The sequence below is a fragment of the Chelmon rostratus genome, chromosome 10 (genome assembly GCF_017976325.1).
Source record: "Chelmon rostratus isolate fCheRos1 chromosome 10, fCheRos1.pri, whole genome shotgun sequence".
In the NCBI taxonomy this organism is placed as follows: Eukaryota; Metazoa; Chordata; class Actinopteri; order Chaetodontiformes; family Chaetodontidae; genus Chelmon; species Chelmon rostratus.
Genome location: NC_055667.1, coordinates 10,633,923 through 10,652,929, shown reverse-complemented (window position 1 = coordinate 10,652,929; position 19,007 = coordinate 10,633,923). Strand labels below are relative to the sequence as shown.

Genomic DNA, 19,007 nt, shown 5'->3' with positions numbered 1-19,007 from the left:
ATTTAGATGAAGCTGGATCAATCATCTTTGATCATCTGATTCTAATATGATTAGTGAAATCAAATGACTCTCTAACCTACAGAGTCACAAAATGTCCCGAAAATATCTTTTGTTGCAGGAACATTAACGCCATATATTAGTTTCAACAGCATTACCTTTGTTAACAGTTTTAATTCCACTACTTTTTTAGCTATATCTTAACAGCCGAAGAAAAGACACCACATGGGACACATGAATCTGTACAGCTGAGTTACTGCAGACTCCATTTTTGAGGGTTGTGGACTCACTTGAACTGGCAGAAGATATCTGCGTACTCGGGCGGGACGCCGTTGGCCTGCAGCACAGTAACACGAAAGGTGAAGATGCTGCCAACCTCCAGCTGACCTGCCAGACCGTCTCCAAGACTCAGCTTGGTCTCCGCGATGTTACCCAGTTTGAGGTCTGAAGAAAGCCACAGGGGAAGGTTAAGAGGACTCGTGCTGTGATTTACTAAGATGACGATTGTGCTCCGTATAATCTGCATTTGAATGCTGCGCTCTAGGCTGGTTTCTGTGCATTATCAGAAAAATTCACTCATCAAACAGCCTTTGTACACATTCCTTCACAAAGTAAGAAAAACTGCATTAGCCTCATTTCCACAAGTATGCATTCACAGTCCTCCTTTGCCTTCAACGGGACCATCTGCCAAGTGTGTCTCCCATTGGGAGGAGAGGTCGAAATTTACGAGTGGAGAGGTGAAGGTCTGGCAGTCGTACCCATGTCATTGATTCTGTTGAGCTCCTCTGAGGGTGTGATGACCTCTGAACTCTGACCCTGACCCTCCACAATGCGCAGCTCTTCCAGGGACAAGCCGGAGCGGGTCATAACCGTGGAGGGAAAGTCGTTCTGATTGGTCAAAAAGGAGACAGATGCGAGAGTAGAGGGAGGAGGACATTAGCATATAGCTGGTGGAGAGCAAAGGAGTAAACAAGCCTCCACCTGTGTGAAGGCATATCATTGTGCAATGCTGGATGAATAGGGGTTAAGGCTGAAAACAATATTTGCCCTTCCTTATGTATATCCGTTTATTAGAAAAGAAATAGGAAAAGAAGAAACTTAAACAAAACACAACTTCTTCTGCTGACTTCATGTTTTAACCCAAATATTTTACACCCACTCTCTGTCACACACAGAAAAAAGTGTGTTTCCAAGTTTGAAATACTTTCATCTGACTCAGGGCTTGCCTTTTTGAAGTACTCATCATCAAAGGAGATCTTGGCGGTTCCTGACTGTCTAACTCCTGACCCGTAGTCTGGAGCCTCCTCGTCAGCTGCAAAGAGACAAACCATCCTCTTATCAGGATCTATCACAGACACAGCCGACTAAATCTGCCAAAGCACATCAAAGGGAATACACACAGAATCTAAGGGCATTTTCTCTTTGGAGGGCTCTCCAAAATGTTTTCATGCTGATATCAAAATAGACATTAGACGCATGCATTTATCCAGTTATTTGGTTTGAATGAATGGCAAAAACATTGCGACACAAATAAATGCCACATCTGATAAGTTGCAATAAGTGTTTTAAACTACTCCACCACACATAACAACCTTATTATTCCTCTGAAAGTTTGACAAATACAAACAGTCAACGATATCACATGAGTGAATAGCAGGATTTAACCTGTGCATGAAGATCCTAGCAGTCTTGCTCATTAGAGAACATCATTAATTACTCACCAGCTACAGCCTGTACCCCCACACGCAGGAAACCACGCACCTCGCCCTTCTCTGTTACTATGGCAACACGGTGCACCAGTGGCACAGGGTACAGCAGGTTGCTCAGGTACACGAAAGCTCTGAGAGTAAAAAAGGAAAAGAGGGACATGAAAACCTGATTCTGGTGCAGAGTGGAATGACTGCTGCGGTCTTTAAATCCAGTTTTTTTGGTTATATAACAGTCGTGTTATCTGTTGCGTTTCATTAAGCCTACTGAAAGCAAATGAGACATACATTTATCCAACAATGTCTGTCATGGCCACACAGTGACAATTTTCTGAGGCTCTACATTAACTCTTCTTTGATTTAAACATCTTATAATGTGCAAAAACATTTACAGTGTTTAGCATATTAATCACTACGATAACATACAGTAAAATATTAGTGACAATTTGGTTAAGGAACAAGCGAAACCAAACCAAAAAAAAAACAACATGAACATGAACCCATACATGCTTCAGAGCACTGAAATCAGCAGCACTTTAAAGCTTCCACTTTATTTTTTAAACTGTGTGACAGGGCGATGACAGGTCGCCCGGGATGCAGCAGTAAAGGCTGTACGAGTGGTTTATTGTGTCGTGTTATGGCGATGTTAGTCTCTCACTCATATGCTCACTGACATTTTGTTTTGTAGGACTTGATTTGTTTTGCTGCACCCCCGGTGACATACTCCTTTCTCCTTGGTGCCCCTATCCTCCTCCTCCTCCTCCTCTCCCTCCTCTCCCTCCTTTTGCAGGCCCAAGGCCAAGGCGGAGGGGACAGCTCAATCTGTGAAATCTCTGAAGTCATAGTGACGAAGGTGGCTGAGCACTGTCTGCTGCAGAGTCCGCTTGCTTAGAGCCTCTATTGATCTGTCGTCTTATTCTGAGATTGGCACGCGCAGTTTATTACTAAGCTATGATGTTTGCAGCGCTGACGCTACAGCCTCAGTACAACGTATGCTGTGATTTCAAATGCTGCTGCAGCTTATTATTTCATCCTGACAGTGAATTAAAAGAAATGTAAGTAAGCATGATTACGTGACTGTCAACTACCAGTGAGTTAATATTACCTACAATACATTACAAGAGCAATGTTAAAACAAACAAGGCTATAAAACCACATGGTTTTATGCAACATAATAAATAAAACAAACAAAAAATAACACAAAGTTTAAAAAAAAAATACATGAAAGGACAGACAGATAATCAACTTAGACACAACAAATCCATGTACTTCACAAACAGATGGGAGTTAATGCAGTCAGCACAGTGATGGTGGCGGGGGATGAGGCATCATGCGGGGAGGATGTGGAGAGAAAAGGATGGTGGCTTTTCAATTTTTGGGAACTGAGTCTAAATTAAAAGTAACTCACATAAAGGAGGCCTGTGAGCACAGAAGTATGACTAATCACATTAAATCCAAAACTGGTCCAATTTATCTCTGCAAAGCTGCGATGAATACATGATCTGATTCTAAAATTATTCTTTCACCGAGGACGGCTTTACTGATAATTAATAAGCGATCTTCTTACTGTATTTGCTCGCATTTTTTAAGACTCCATTTGCTAGGTACCAAAATAATGCACGAAATTATCTTATATCTTACATTCTGCTGCTGTAACATCTACTGAGGACTGTTGTTGTCTATCATCGTATCTGATCATTCATTTCAATATATACTGACCATGAATTCATCCACAAAACCTGTTTTAATAAATATTAATTATTGCCAAGATGCTGTTTTTTAAGACTTTTTTTCCCCTCACCTGCGCTCATTAATCTGTATGCCTTGCCTCCCTTTGGTTTACTTTGATCTATATCTGTGTAATTGCAAATAAAGTACACTAAAAAAGCCAGCATCCACCCCAAACTGTCCCAGCATGTGTGTGGAGGACGTAGGAAGGCCACTGGCGGTCACCAACCTTCCCACCAGGATGAACCAGGGGGAGCGGTCATAGAAGGGGTCATGGCCGTCGCTGAAGATGTCCGAGCCCTCCTCTGTGCCGGCGTCCGAGCTGGTGTCGTCCACAAACGCCTCATCGTCGATCAGGTCAGACATCTCGCTCTGGCGCTCGTCCGCCAGCTCGGTGATCTCGGAGTCGGTGGTGGAGAAGGTGGGCGAGGGCGTGCGGTCGGCCAGGCGCTCATTGACACAACCGTGGAAGATGGGGGAGCTGAGAGGGTTGGTAGTTTGGGGATAGCAGCAGGAACCAAGAAAAGGTAACAATGAAGTAACAGACGAGTTAAACAGGCCCCTGCAGCTCATTAAGTATGGCTCAGATGTGATATTTCACTCTGGCTTCGCTTTCTCACAAGTGGTTTGTTATCTGGTGCTTTTCTACAACAAATAAGATTTAATATCTAATATAAACATTCTTTTGTATCATTACAAAAAGTAATGCAAAAGTAATCAACCACCAACAGTCTCTGTACGGTCATTGTAAAGATGGCACATGCTCACACTTTTCTAATGATATGATTAGCTGCACCAAATCAATTGAGAAAATGATTTGTCCTCATATATGCTGAAGAGGCAACAGAAGGATTCATTTCATAAAGAGCAGGTATTACAAGTGTCACAGTAGTTTATAGAAACCAAAATGAAATGCCACTTTAAAAGGATTAACATATAAATCTTCTAATGTATGCTGGCTGAAAGAGGATAAAACACAAAATGCAGCAAGTTTCCACTTTATCCAAATCCACTATGCTGTTGACAAGCTTTTGTATGAACTGGAAGGAATATCAACATGAGAATGGCAACAGACAGGAAAATGATAAAATGGATAAATGAAAGTGACATAATTTATCATAAAAAAAACAAGTCAAAATGTGATGTCAAATAAAATGATTAACTACACAAATGAATACTGATAAGTGACATGAACTCAAAAGCATAAAAAAAAATCACAAATGTAACATCAAATTATAAACATGACCACAAAAAGAACAAAAAACAAAAAAAACAACAATTATTTATAATGAGCAAGAAAATAACACCAGATAAAAAATACATGATGCCAAAACATGTGATATCACTGATACATGTGACTTGAATGACAGGACATTTTAAACTGTGTCACAGAAAATGACCATGAAGATGAAACATGGAATGGAAATAAATGCTTGAACCCATTTTAAATAAATGGATCACAAAAGCTGCCATGTGGAATCAGATAACCACAAAAACAACATGTATTACTGAGAACAGGAACAGGCCACAGCCAGCACAGCAAACAGTGAACTGCAGTAACACATGCATACCTGCCCACAAGTTTAAACCAATGGAAGCGGTCATAGAAGGGATCGTTTCCTGTCAGAGTGCCCTCGCTGTCCTCCTGGTTCGCGGAGGCCATTTCTCCAGCACGGTCATACATCTCTCTCATCTGGTCCAGCCGCTGCCTGCAAATGACGACAGAGTGCACTTCACATTAATGGGAAGCAGAAAGAGAATATACGGCTCGAATAATATAATGGCTGGAAGGAAGGGATGCAGCTCAATGTCAGTCTGGCAACAAATCTAACTAAGACCAGAACTAGATTAAGGAGTGGAACGGGCATTACTTGAGTTTATCCAGGGACCAGTAGTGTGTGGCTCCATTCTTCAGGTCCTGAACCTCCACGGCCACCACGGTGCGGGGGAAAGGCCTGGTGTCACGCTCTTTCTCTGGCTCTGGCGACAGGAGCTCCGGGGGCAGCGGAGAGTACAGCGTGTCTGTCAGCAGGACGAACTGGAACTGGACCTGAAAAATGGGAGAGGTGGTTGGGAAGGGAACAACAGAAGTACAATAAAACAAAGTCAAACAAAAACCACACGTGAGCATCCATTCTCGGCAGAAGGATCAGGACTTCAAGCTTTGAACCTTTTAAGATTTGCTGTCTCACTGTCTTTTCTAGTGTTTTTCTATTTTACTGCAGATAAACCAGGGATGATACTGCAAGGTTGAGGGGTCAAACAAATCCATACAACCCTTCATTTTGTGGCCTCTCTCTCCCAGTATCCTCTGGGGGCAAAATGCTAAACCAATTAACAACATTGGACATAAATCACAGACAGGAACCCATAGAGGAAAATGTGAAATCTAAAAATGTCTTTGTGACAGATGACCGATCTCCTGTATCAATCATGTTTGCCTCGAAATGGACAAGAAAATAAATCACACCGGTCTCCTGATGGGGAAGGTGGACCACAGCAGACCAGCTTTTGATTCACAACAAATTTAATTTCTCTATGTGACAATGAGTCAACACCCGGCTCTGGATGATTTAAAGGATGGCCTTCTGCATTATCTAAAACACTGTTCCCAGGTTAATAAATCGCGAGTATCACAGGCTGAATGGAAATCTCAATCGATCATGTGGCCCCTTTCATGACATCATCACGCTGTCATCTCATTTCGCAGTTCAACCTCCCAGAACCGGATTGCTATGAGAGTGATTCACCTATTAATGAGGCTGCCAGGAGAATAGAGGGCCTTTAGAAGGTCTCCAAGTGTGTTGTTCTTAGGTCTCTCAGTAAACCAGGTTAAAACTCATCTCAGCCACCCAAATTAAGTTTATTACCCTCTGCGCTAGAAAATCTGAATTTTTAACAATTAAGTCAGCTGATTTTTTACTGACTTTCTTCTTGAGCTCCACACTAATGGCGTTGGCCTCCTTCAGATAGACTGCGTTTCCCCACAGCTGGTCACGGAGGGAGGTGAACTGATGGTACCTCCACTTCCTGAAGGCCCACTGAGCCAGCTCAAACTCATGCTGAGTCCACGGCACTGCAGGGAGACAGGACGCAGAGGTGATGCTGACATGCATATACACATAAAAACACTCAACTGAAACCAAACAGGACCACACCAGTTTTACTTGTTTAAGCCCAACCACAAATCCAGTGTGCTTTATATTACTGCCAGCAGCTTTAGGTGATCCATCAAGTGGCACATGTTGTCACATTTATTTTAAGTTTTTCAGTGACTGTGCTGAAAAACTTTCTGTTCCTTTCTGCAATGTGTTCAGAAACCTCCAATCTCAGAATTAATGGAGTCGAATGCAGAAAAGCATTCAATTCAAAAGCACTGCTTTAGGACCTGGAAGACAAACAGGCAGCAAATGTGAAAAATTAGTTGTTTCCTGTATAAAACCACAGTCCATCACCCAAATGCAAAAAAAAGTTTCGCCTCAGCATCATTTCAAATTCAAAACGCAGGAACAGGACCTGCTCTCTACTTTATTAATGATTAGCGTTATTGGAGTGACTCGTTTTGTGAACACAGGTGCAAATTAGGACAACTTTATGAATGAAGACTGTGGTGAGGTTCTGTGACTTCACTATCATACTGAAAACCATGGAGACCAGTGAATCATTGAAAAATGGCCAAACACAGTTATGTTGAAAGGCTGCTTGCTTTGGAACATTGCTGCCAGTTAACTGCAGGCAAATTGTGGTTGATGGCCTGAAACATGAAAAACTATAAGTATGGTCCTTTAGACTTGAAGCAAACTGTTTCTTTATTATTAGTAGTATGCTTTTTTTCAAAGGGATTAGAGGATTTATTACTTATGGACTAGTTTGACCCTGAATGAGTAATTAGTATGGTGATATTAACACATCTTAATAAATCTGAATGAAGTTGATGCTACATTCTTTTGATTATAAAACTGAAAATACTGTACGCACGTCCCAGTAGTTTGGGCTCTGGACAGAAAATGTGAAAGAAAATACAGAGTGCATTTTTATATTCATATATCAGGAAGTAAAGAACAATCTGCACAACTGAAGATTTACAGTACACACCTTCCTCCTCCTCCTCCTCCTCCAACTCTTCTTCATCAGGTGTCTCGGCCACCAAAGAAATAGTCTCCACCTGTTTCTGCAGTTCTTGCAATTTGCTCTCGTACACCTGGACACCAACACACAGGGGACAGAGAACATGGACAACTGTCCATCAGCCGCAACACCAGGTGAGTACAGCTAGCCATCTCACCACATTTCAACCCAAAATGCACTGGATTATGTTAGGATTACAACATATTCTCCATGTTTAAATTCCAGAACACTACCTGAGTTATATTCCTACATTAAAGACAAGCACTGATGACTTTGGATACTGGTCCAAATAATGCACTCATAATGTGACATGAAAGTGCCTTTACAGTTAGAATATAAAGTGAGTAAGATGTGTGTGTCTGAGATGTTGCACAGTTTCCAAATAAACTGTATTTCCAGATCTGTCAAAACAATATATAGTGTGTACAACTGTACGTAAAACATTAGCAGTGAAAGCTATGGTTTGCTTGAAATTAATTCACATTTACTGTCATTAATAAAAGACACTTTCCAAAACTAAAAAGCAGATAATTGAGGAGTGCAGTTTAAAAAGAAGAAATAAAGAAATACTACATAATAATACATTATAATACATAATTTCTACTTGCAATTGAGTTTTTTTTCTGAAATGTTCGATGTCCTGGAAATGAAACTTAATGAAACAATGAAAGATGTTATATTCTGAGAGAAACGGCTGGAGTGGAAGACGAGAGGTGTTGGTAGAAGCTGAGTCAACTGTAATCCAATGAGGGGCGCCATCATCATCAGAGCAGGACAGGCTGTGGTCCAGATGACCTCATCCTGTTTGTTCAGTGTCTTCTGGGAAGACAATGCAGCCTTTTTATGTGTCATTAACCTGCTCCCTGCTGAATTCCTACCAACAAGCTAAAAGCTGAATTCTCTCCATTCAAGCAATCCAATAAGCAAGTTTTACTGAATGTAGCTACAGCATCTGCGTGGAGCTACTAATGTGACACAATGAGTACCATAATGCACCATGTAAATATATTGTATTTGGAGCAGTTTCAAAACATGAATATCTAAATTCTCAAATAAAGATCCAAAGGGCTAAATCTAACACCAAAAGAAATTACTGCAATGAGGTAAGCACCAACAAATCTAAAAGTGGGACATTGTCATGATGTAGTGTTAAATAAGGCATTCTGCAACTTCTAAGAATAAAATTCTGGACCACTTTAAAATTCTTAAAAATCACAATTAAATCTGTATTACTTTAAAAACGTAGATTTTCACATTACCTTTAACCTTGTATAGTGTCTCTTAATCTCACTCCTGTGTAGCTCATACATATAGGGATCTGATTCTGTCTCTAAACTTGTTTATTGGCAGTAGAAAAACAAATACCACCCATATACTATAACAAATAACTGCACTTGGAGCACGTCATTTTATTTCAGTCATACTTTGAAAATAAACCTCCAGCAACACAGGGATTCAGTATATGCTTTTTTTTTTTTTAAAACCTGTGAACACAGTTGTTCACGTTTACTGTATGTTTGCACAAAGTGCTTGATTAAGGAGCAACACAACTTGGTACATAGCCACAGTGAGGCACTTGATACTGCAGATTCAAAAAGCAGACGTACAACACTCAGAGACCCAACACTGACATAGAGTATGTATATTTCAAAAGAACAAAGAACATTGTCCATTTGATGTTGTATGCTTTCCAGCTTACCCGGTCACCATCAGCACCACCAGTGCATACATTAAATAACATTTGTTAATTGAGCATTTATTAGGCATGAAGACATGTAAGCTACTGCATGCTAAGATAGTCAAAGTCACGAGGCATAGGGTGGAGAGGCTAGACTTGCATATGTCATTATATGATTTGGTTTTGTTACAGCATAGTAAGGCAGAGTATATATTGTCAAAACGAATAGTAGAAAACACAGAAAATCACTTCATCATTCATATTTTGATAGTCCTCAAAGGTCTCTCCCATGCTGCTGAGTGTCACTGTTTCTCTTTAATGATTTGAAGGCCATCTGGTATTGAAATGTAATAATTAATGGGGGGTTTTTAAAGCTACAAAAGCAGCAAGGAAAAGACAGATTGAGAGGCAGACTTGCTGCTAATTCAAATACGCATCAGCTAAAGCACATAGACAAAAACAAAAAAAAAAACTGACGTGGAAAACTGATTTCATGGACCACCAATCTGATGTATCCAGGTTGTGAGAATATGTGGCATTTCATGCAGCTAAAACAAGGCAGTCCTCAAAATCTCCTTTGACATGGATAGTTCTCCCGAATGACATTATGCAAACTCTTCAAGTCCTTGTCCTCCCTCCAACATTTTTTAAGGGGAGTCTTTGGGAACCATGACAACACTCTGTAGGACATCCAACCGAAACACGGCGAACTCTGTGCTTACTCAGTGAACCACAAACCCAGAATGTAATTCTAAGAATCAGCTCATGATGTGTGGTTTATACAGGAAGAGTAGGGAAATGATTTTGAACATGCTGGACTGGTTACTTTGAAACTTGTTGCGTCGGTCCATCTCCTAACATTTCAGCATAGTGATTTATATATTTGATATGGTGTTTAGTTAACTCCAGGGCTCTGAGAGAATAACTAATCAAATCATTCTGGACAGAAATATACCCAAATATAAAATGTGGGTAATTTGTAAGGGATTTTTGAAAAAAAAAAAATCAAAAAATCAGTGTAGAGGAACTTATTGCTTAACATTGAAATGTGTGTCTTAACTAATAATACAGCATATTTATTACTTGGGAAAGTGCAAAATACTGAAATACGAATAGGTGGCAGTTACATTTTTTAAATAAATCAAAAAAGAAATTTTGAGATTAAGAGATTAGGTGGCTTTCTAAGAATTTCAATAAATCAGTATGTTATTAATAAAAAGTTAGTGTGGTTAGGTAAGTTATGAGGTTTCCTTTGTAAATGTTAGCTAAACCCTTGTGGATGAGTTCTAGAAGAAGGGAAAGAAGAATGTTGCACAGCAGGATTAATGCAGTCAGTGCATAAAAGGCACTTTTTGAATACTACTGTCGTTGACCACTATTTCAGTCTATTTGAAAGGCAGTCACACAATCAACTAGTGCATCAAGTTATTCCATAATCGATCATAGTGGTCTTTTGATTCCAGATCCAGGCCAATGATGATTTAAAATGTTTTGAGGTACAACACAAAATGTAAAACTGCAAAGAGAACTGATTCTTCCATCCTAACATTCAGTAGACATGGTACATGGAAAGAAATAAATATTGGGTGTTTTTAGGTTCCTAATCTGGGCTACAACAACAAGAACAAAAATCTTAATGAAAATTAGACACCTCAATGTGTTTATACTGTAGTGACTAAAAACATTCACCATAAAATCAATACTAATACTAAAATGGCACAGATGTAAACTCAGAAATTCAACCATGAAGATAATTTTGGCAAATCAAAGCATGATTGATGAATTGTCACACATGCTGAAAAATGAAAAGAGAAGGAATGGCATGTCTCTTCTAAAAAAACAAAAAAAACCCAGTCCCTTTATCATCTGTTGGCTTCAATTCCTGATGACAGCTCTCCGAATGCTAGAGATGACAGCGCACACAATGCAGCAAAAACTGATATTACGGCATATATGATGATGATGATGATGATGATAAAATGTCTTTTTTATACAATACAATACTTTTGGGTCAACCAATGACACAATGATCAAGTGCAAAAGTCACACTCAGTTTTAGCTGTTTGTCTCACATGATTCTGAGCTGTTGTGATCTGTAATGTGTTTGCCTACTAAAAGTACATCAAACTAGTTCCTCATTCCACAAGTTCCACACTCAGACTGTCGTCTCTCTGCTGGCTTTTAGGTTCGGAGCAGACATTTGCCTGCGCATGCGCGGAGGTGCCTGAAAGTTGCTTGGATGATTGGCGTGGTCAGTGTGATGGTACTGCTGATAGCCGCTGAATCTGCCATCTGTATACATCATGCTATTATAGTGGCAAGGGTGTTGTTGATGGTGTGGTTGGGGATGTGCTGGCTGGTTCTGATGGTGGCGGGGCTGATAGTAGGCCTGCGTATGCCTCCTGTTGCTTTCAGACTGCTGCAGTGACTCCATGGAACCAGAGGGCCGCTGGCGGTGATTAAAAGAGTTGCTGCGGCCTCGTTCGTGGGGCTGCTGATGTTGGTTGTTTCTATAGTTATGTCTGTGACTCTGGCTTAAACCTTGCTCCAAGTCTTTGCTCCTGTGCTGGACCGATGGGCTTTGCAATGGGGGGGTGATGTGGATAACTGAAGCAGCCATCTGTTCTCTAGACTGTACTCCTTCTTCAGCCTGGTTTTCTCCTTCTTCCTCTACAGCTTCTTTCGGCACCTTTAGCTCAATGACCTGCTCATCTGTGATTATGATATGAGTACCAGGGCTCCATGAGTTGCGGTGCTTAGGGTTACTTTTGAAAGGGAAGCGTAGCTTGCGGTCTTCTGGAGGAATAAAGCGATGTGGTCCGGTATTTCGGCGGAGCTGCTTGGAGATCTCTTGTTGCTGTAGGTTCTTCAGGCGTAACTGCTCTTGACGCATCCAGCGCATGTGGCTTCCTCGCCTTAGGGTTGAGTCATCTCCTGCACTTTCGCCTGTTTGTGAATCTACATCTTCTCCTTCAGACTTTGGGGGAACAGGAGGTTTTGCTTCTCGAGGGCTTGGGGTTATGGCAGCACTGGAAGAGGTGGCTACGCTGGGAGGCTTTTCTTGGCCCTCTGGGGTGATGAGTGGAAGGACCTTTTCCATTTTAACCATCTTGTTCCTGAGAGCTCTGATCTCCTCGTCCTTCATGTTATTCTGTTTCTTCACCTCATGTAAGATGTCCTCAAGTTTATCTATGTGCACTTTTAGGTCATCCATGACAGCCCCTCCTGATCGAGAGCCATTGGTAATGACATCCTCAATGCGCTCATCACCAACCCCTACAGTGTCCCAAACATCCCGAGCCACCGCTCTCCACGAGTCCCGCTCGTTGGGGTCCTTCTTGCTGTAGCTTGCACAGAGCTCCTTCATCTTCACAATAGCCAGTGCCTCAATTTCCTGCCGTGTGTGGCGGAAGTCATTGAGCGCCACTTCATAACAGATTTCTTTGACTGCCTGGATCTTTAGGTCAGATATGGTCACCCACTTGGAGTCCTTGGTGATGCGGCGTCGCTGAGGGATCTGGTACATTTTAACTGGCTCTCGTCTCTTCCCACTGCTGGGTAATCCACACTTTTTCACTATGGTTTGTAGCTTGCTGGGGGGCAGCTTTTCCCTCAAGGAAGTGATCAGTCTCCAGCTTTCTTCACAAGACCTCTTATCAGAGTCATCGCCACTATCAGAGTCTCCATCCTTCAGAAAACAACACAGGAAACAAACCAAATGGTTCCCAAAAAAGGAGAAATTAAAATGGGAAATCAAAGAGAGGATGAAAGGATGGCTTTTTAAAAAAGAATGAATAAAGGTATGAATATGCAACATGGGAACTTCAACCATGAATAAAGCCAAAGTTAAATCAGAATGTAATTATTCCATTCATTACACAATTTTGCAGTTCAAAATTTTGAGTTAGCCAACTATTACACTGTGACTATGTTATCTAAATAGTTTGCATACATCATCACTGTACAAGATGTATGACAACATGCAGTTCCCAGAATTATGCACATTCCCAGAATATTGTTCAAAATAAAGATAGAAAAACAAATGAAAATCCAACAAACAGTGGCTTCCATTGACTTTCTTGTCAGTTTGTTATTCTCATATTTTCTCTACTGAAACGTTGACAGGGATATGAATAAATTTATCATTCACTTGTTGTTAAAACAAGGCTTTTTACATCTCTGAGATGGGGATATCAGCTTTTACAATGTTCCCAATGTTGCATATTGATATTAAAAGTAAAGGTAAAGCATGTATATTATGATTAGAAAAGAAATATCAATAGAGGATAGTTGCTGATTGGAGCACTTCTGTATTATTCTGTGATATTCCTCTTCTTAATTGAAAATTTTGCATTTGAAAGCTGGATCCGAACACATCCTACAGTGGCATGCATGTAGATGGATTTTGGAGCTTTCCCCCCTTAGTCCAGAAGGTTTGAGTGGCTTTAGTATTAGCAGTGAGTTAGAAGACAGAGTGTTCTTGCAGTTGATCAGAAAGCCAGTAGAGAGAAGAGAGGCAGAAGTGAGGGTAAGTGTTAATCCACTACAAGAAAGACGTTAGTTGGGGAAAAAAAATGCAGTTTCTCATTTTTGTGTAGACAAAGTACATTACAGATCACAACCATTTGGTACAGATAATTCAGGGCTTGTGTATGATACTGTATCTATGGCTAGAATTGCACATGTTGGGAGCCTGAAACCTACGCCTGTAGCTTTGCACATAAAACAACCAGAGTATGGAAGAGGTCTGTGATTCACTGGTTCAACTGTAAGCAGTGCTAACTCTGTTGTTGACCCATGCCCTCAGTGTGCTACACAGATGCCAGGTAAGGCTAGCAAACAGAGGTAGCCAAAGAAGTCAATGAGAAACCACATTGTCACTATCTGTCAAAAAACTACAGCAGGATTTTTTGTTATCACAATGCATTGTACATGTCAGCAACTGCATTGAAGAGATGAAACTCAGGACAAAACAGAGCAAGAAAACTAGAGTAGAAATCTAATCCAAGCAAATCAACAGCCACTTCAAAGTTGACCAGCTCAACAGCAAACACTGCAACTTAGTCCAGAACCAGTACTGAAGGAGTTAAGAAAACATGCTATTAACATGAACCATGCAAAAGCAGCGCAGCATTATTTTAACAAGGCAATATGTGTCAATACTGACCAATATTCAATAGTGGTTTTAAATGATTTTTGATCTTAATATCAATTCAACTTTAGCTGTAGGATGCTGTTTTGCAAGATTCAGATCCACTATAGAGGACACAAGAAATGTGAAAACAGGAATTTGGAAAGGGGAAAGCTTCATACTCTAATTCTCACTCAATCAAATTACTACAGAAAAATCAGTTAAAACTCAAGAGGAGGGCAAGTAAAAGCTCATCCGTCTCAAACCAGAAAAACTTCCATGCAAGAAGAGCAGACATGCGCCAAGAATAAAAGTTTGATTCTCTCTCACACACTCTCTGTCTCTCTCTCTCTCTCACACACACACCTCAAAAGTGTCAGAGCTCAGAGTGAGAATTAGTACTTGTCAGATTTAAATTGACCGAATGAAATCCAAAAATCAAAAACTAGCTTTCCAATTGTAAATGACCATAAAAACCATGCTTTAACTTTGAATTCCACTTCTGAAAGATACCATAATTTCACTCAAAATCATACACAAAATATCAGATAAATTATGTCTTAAAATCTGTTAATCCCACTCTGCAGTTACTACTAATTCATAAGAAAACAGACTGAGGCCATAAAATTCACAAAGTGGGTTTGATTTAATTCCAGCTAATTTGAACTCACCAGTCGCTGTTGCTCCAAAAGTTGGTCCGCTTCTTCTTTCTCCTTTTTGTACAAGATTTCCATCTCAGTGAGCCTACATCATACATGAGCAAAATATACAGTGAAACACACATAATCCAGAACTGAGACACATCAGACTGCTGACCCGATGAGAAATGCCTTTAAATATCGCTAACAGGATGGATGGCATACCGTTTCTCCATCTCCTGCTTCATGTCAATGCCCTGCTTCTCCAGAAGCTCTCTCTGAGCAAAGGTCCAATCCACCGGCTCAACAGGGGTTTCGGCAGATGGTGTCTTCTCCCTTTCAGCTCTGGCCTGTTCTGGGTGGTTGAACCGGAACACGTGGTTCTTTCCCATAATGATACGATTACCTGACAGAGGGTGGGCAGAAATTAGGATGGAGAGCATGAACTTAGCTAAGACACTGCTTCTTCAGTGCTGAAAGAACAGCATAAATGTACAAGCTCCAACTTTTGCTTTCACCATGTTTCTTTTACTTTAAAGCAGAACATAACAAAGGATGTTATAATGTATAACTATGATTTATGAAGTACAAGGAAAATCCCTTATATGGATTCAATTATCTATAGCTATTAGGAAATCTGTTAATTCATATCAGCCGACAGAGATGAAACATATATCGCATTTACAGATTCTTTACAACTTCATTTACAAAAATGAGATATGTACCTGAACGAAGCTGGATTGAATCCTCAACACGTTTGCCGTTGACGTAGGTCTCTGATCCCTCACAGGGCACCAGCATGACGATAACTTGAGCAAAAACACACCAAACCATCATCAGTCAATCTCAAATGCTCATCATCATTTATCTTTAATATAGTCAAGAGAAAATATCTCCATATATATCCAGTATATGTAGTGATTACTGACATTTATGGCAAAACGTTTCCATTAACAGAAAATGAATTCTGGGTCTATATTTATACACTCATTTTCTCCATTGACAAATTACCTAATGTTGTTTTTGCAGATATTTAGGGAGGTATCTGTCTTTTATTTAGACGGAACATATCCTGGCATATGCCAACGGAAACACAAGCAAGCAAACTCATAATACGGTGCCTCACCATCTCCATTGGCATTCCTCTCGCTGCGGAAGATGCAGTGCTCTTCCTTGATATGAGCCCCACTTAAAACAATGTCCTGTCGTCTTTCAGCATCAGCCTGACCCACCCTGAAACAATCACAGAAGCCATTTTGAGAGAGTGAATTCTGCACTCTTATTGTACTGCAACCATTTTGACAAAAAGTCAGTGGCAGAAGTTAAATGGAACCTTTAGACCTTTCCTTTTTGAAGGCAGCACTTCTAAAGCACTATAGTTTCTTTCTTCTGTGATTCCGTCATCTATTCTTGCCACCCTGCACCATGATTGTAACGAAATACTCAACAAGAACAGTCGACTGGGGGGGCCAGAGGACAAAAAGGGGAGGAAAGTAACTTTAGACAGTATAGCTTTTTGTGATGAGGGGCAGATTTTAAGTTTCCTCTGACTCTGAAATGTCCTCTTGCTTAACATCAAAATAAGAAAAATGATATACAGAGTAGTTTTTCAGAGACCCTGCCTGGGAGAAATTCCAAACGTTTCCACATCCTCCTGCAGCATGTCAGTGTCATCATTCAGGTTTTGGTTACCTTGTAATTCCGTCTTTGATGTAGTAGAGCAGACACTCTGACATGAGAGGATCCTCATTCAGGTTAACCAGGTGGGGAGTCTAAAGATGAAACATATGAGGTAGACAGTTTGCCACAAAAACTTTCTCACTACTTTCATCAATACTCAGCATTGCTGAAAGCAAACCATAATAGAAGCGTTAATCAACAGGGCATGGTTTCATATCAAACACTGCTGGTGACCTGTCAGTAATACGTGGTATACAGTGCATGAATGTGGATGGAAAGGGTCACATTGACACAGTGCTGACAAATCTAGTCTGATACATCACAGTACCACTACAAACAATGCTAACAGCTACTCCCCAAAACCACCAACCTTTTTTGGGGAAAACACCCCATTAAAGTCTGTATAAAGATCACAAGGCTTCTCAACGAAATGCTAACCAATGGAGCAGCAGTGAGTGGAAAGAGAGAAAAAAATGAATGGAAGACAAATGGATGGGTATTAAAGTAAAAAATGAAATAAAATACATGCAGCACAGGAGGGAGTTCAAAACATGTCTAAAGAAGGATTAATTTCAAAGAGAGGAATCTGAAACCACTGCTGATCTAGTGACAGCTGGTGCTGAACAGTCAGATTAAAAGATAACAAAGCTCTTTCTATGTCACAATCAGACTAGCACATCATCTACTGGTCTTCATGCTGCTGCCACATAGCACTTCCTCTACTGGAAGATGCTGGAGAAGAATGGGAATGAGGGGAATGTACCATTGCTAGTAATTCAATAAGCCTCATGGCAGCGCTAATAGCTCTAAGCAGCTAAAGGAAAGGTTTGAATAATCTACTCAGAGCCAAGTATTATATTCAAACACAACTTTAACTTCCAAGAAGCTTAAATTCAGAGTCACGTGAAATCTTAATACGGCCCCATCATTTAAAGCATAATCACATTAGTCCCTAATTCAAACATGGAGGGAAAAAATTAAACATACTGTATGTTCTACACAGTAAATATTTAACCAGAAGTACATAAAATGCTAATTTTCGATGGGTGCCGTGAACATGTCACAGAGGAAGCACAAGGAAATTAGTACATTTATGATGTTAAATCACTACTAAAGACATAGCTAAACTCAGTTATGGGACAGCTTATAGTAAAGGAAAGATCTGCCACTTTAATTAAACAAACCTTGGTGGGAAAACCATCAAAGTGCTCATCAAATGGCATGTCATGGCTAAGCTGAGTATGTGAAGGAAGCACATAACAGAGTGGACAGACAGAGAAAATTATGGAGTGAACAAAGGAGAAAAAGTAGTGGCGGTAGAGGGAGGGTTCTCATGGAAAAAGATAACATGGGAAACAATGAGGAAGTGATGGTGGAAGGGTGTGTATCACCACCCATGGGAAAACTGACACAGCCCCGAGCCATCAACGTCTGTGCTTGTGTCTCATGTCTGTTCTACCTTTTTAGGAGAGAAGACTCCCAAAGTGCCTCCATCTTCACGGATTGCCACACCCATCTCTGCAAGCAGGGCCTCCCTGCAGTGAAGGAGAACATTTGTAGACTTTGGAATAACAATTAAAACATTACATTATACGACATCAGTGCCCTTACATAGCATGTTGCACATATAGTCTCTTGCAAAGAGAAACATATATTTTAACTCTGCATGTTGATATTCAGCAATCTTTGTGTTGATAAGACACAGAGGATGAGAAGTGATGGTGTGCAACATTACAACAAGTGATTTGCAGTATGGCAACAGGCAGAGATTGGCACCAGCGAGACTCACTGGACAGACAGTAACACAGTTGACGTCTGCAGCCACAGATGAGTTGGTAAAGGGGGAGAAACTGTGTGAGAGGGGTATTTGTGCAGCAGAGTGTGACGATGGAGAAGGGAAGGGAAATAGACAGAATGAGTGCAGGGGAAATGAGACAGATAGGTGAAGAAAGTGAGACAGACAGCACGGAGGGGAGGAAAGACAGAGATGGAGCTATGGGGGGTTGTCTCAAACTGACAGGACACAGATAAACTGACAGAGGGGTGGAGACACACATAGGAGGCACATCTCCCCCTTTAAGAGACAGAGATGGAAAAGAGCAGACACTGTCTGCCAATACTGACCTCTCCATTCGGATTGCTTCAGTCTTTCGCAGTTTTTCTTCCCAGGTTTCATTGAGCTCAGCAATGATCTTTTCTGATTCCTGAACACCAGAGACAAAGTGTGAGGAAAACACAAACTGTCTAAAAAGTCTTAAAAAAAACACAGAAGACAGAGGGGCAGGGTAACACACTGCTGTATATTATGGCAATTGCACCCT

General features: G+C 40.6%; 1 protein-coding gene across 9 annotated transcripts in view; it reads right to left on the bottom strand.

The window, feature by feature from the left end:
- The window catches only part of kif1b (kinesin family member 1B), a 55,875-nt gene that overhangs the window by 10,353 nt on the left and 26,515 nt on the right, over positions 1-19,007 (bottom strand). For 4 of the 9 annotated variants that reach the window (XM_041945636.1, XM_041945638.1, XM_041945640.1 and 1 more), the window contains 17 exons: positions 18,811-18,890; positions 18,146-18,221; positions 17,871-17,921; positions 17,057-17,119; positions 16,699-16,778; positions 16,133-16,239; positions 15,732-15,815; positions 15,232-15,412; positions 15,040-15,112; positions 7,527-7,632; positions 6,359-6,507; positions 5,303-5,481; positions 5,003-5,140; positions 1,719-1,837; positions 1,224-1,309; positions 756-885; positions 288-441 (listed from right to left, as the gene is read on the bottom strand). In XM_041945636.1, coding sequence (XP_041801570.1) covers positions 288-441; positions 756-885; positions 1,224-1,309; positions 1,719-1,837; positions 5,003-5,140; positions 5,303-5,481; positions 6,359-6,507; positions 7,527-7,632; positions 15,040-15,112; positions 15,232-15,412; positions 15,732-15,815; positions 16,133-16,239; positions 16,699-16,778; positions 17,057-17,119; positions 17,871-17,921; positions 18,146-18,221; positions 18,811-18,890 — 1,856 coding nt within the window. Of the gene's footprint in view, positions 1-287; positions 442-755; positions 886-1,223; positions 1,310-1,718; positions 1,838-5,002; positions 5,141-5,302; positions 5,482-6,358; positions 6,508-7,526; positions 7,633-8,964; positions 12,926-15,039; positions 15,113-15,231; positions 15,413-15,731; positions 15,816-16,132; positions 16,240-16,698; positions 16,779-17,056; positions 17,120-17,870; positions 17,922-18,145; positions 18,222-18,810; positions 18,891-19,007 lie in introns of those variants that run through there. The other 5 variants (XM_041945639.1, XM_041945641.1, XM_041945642.1 and 2 more) reach the window with 2 other exon arrangements.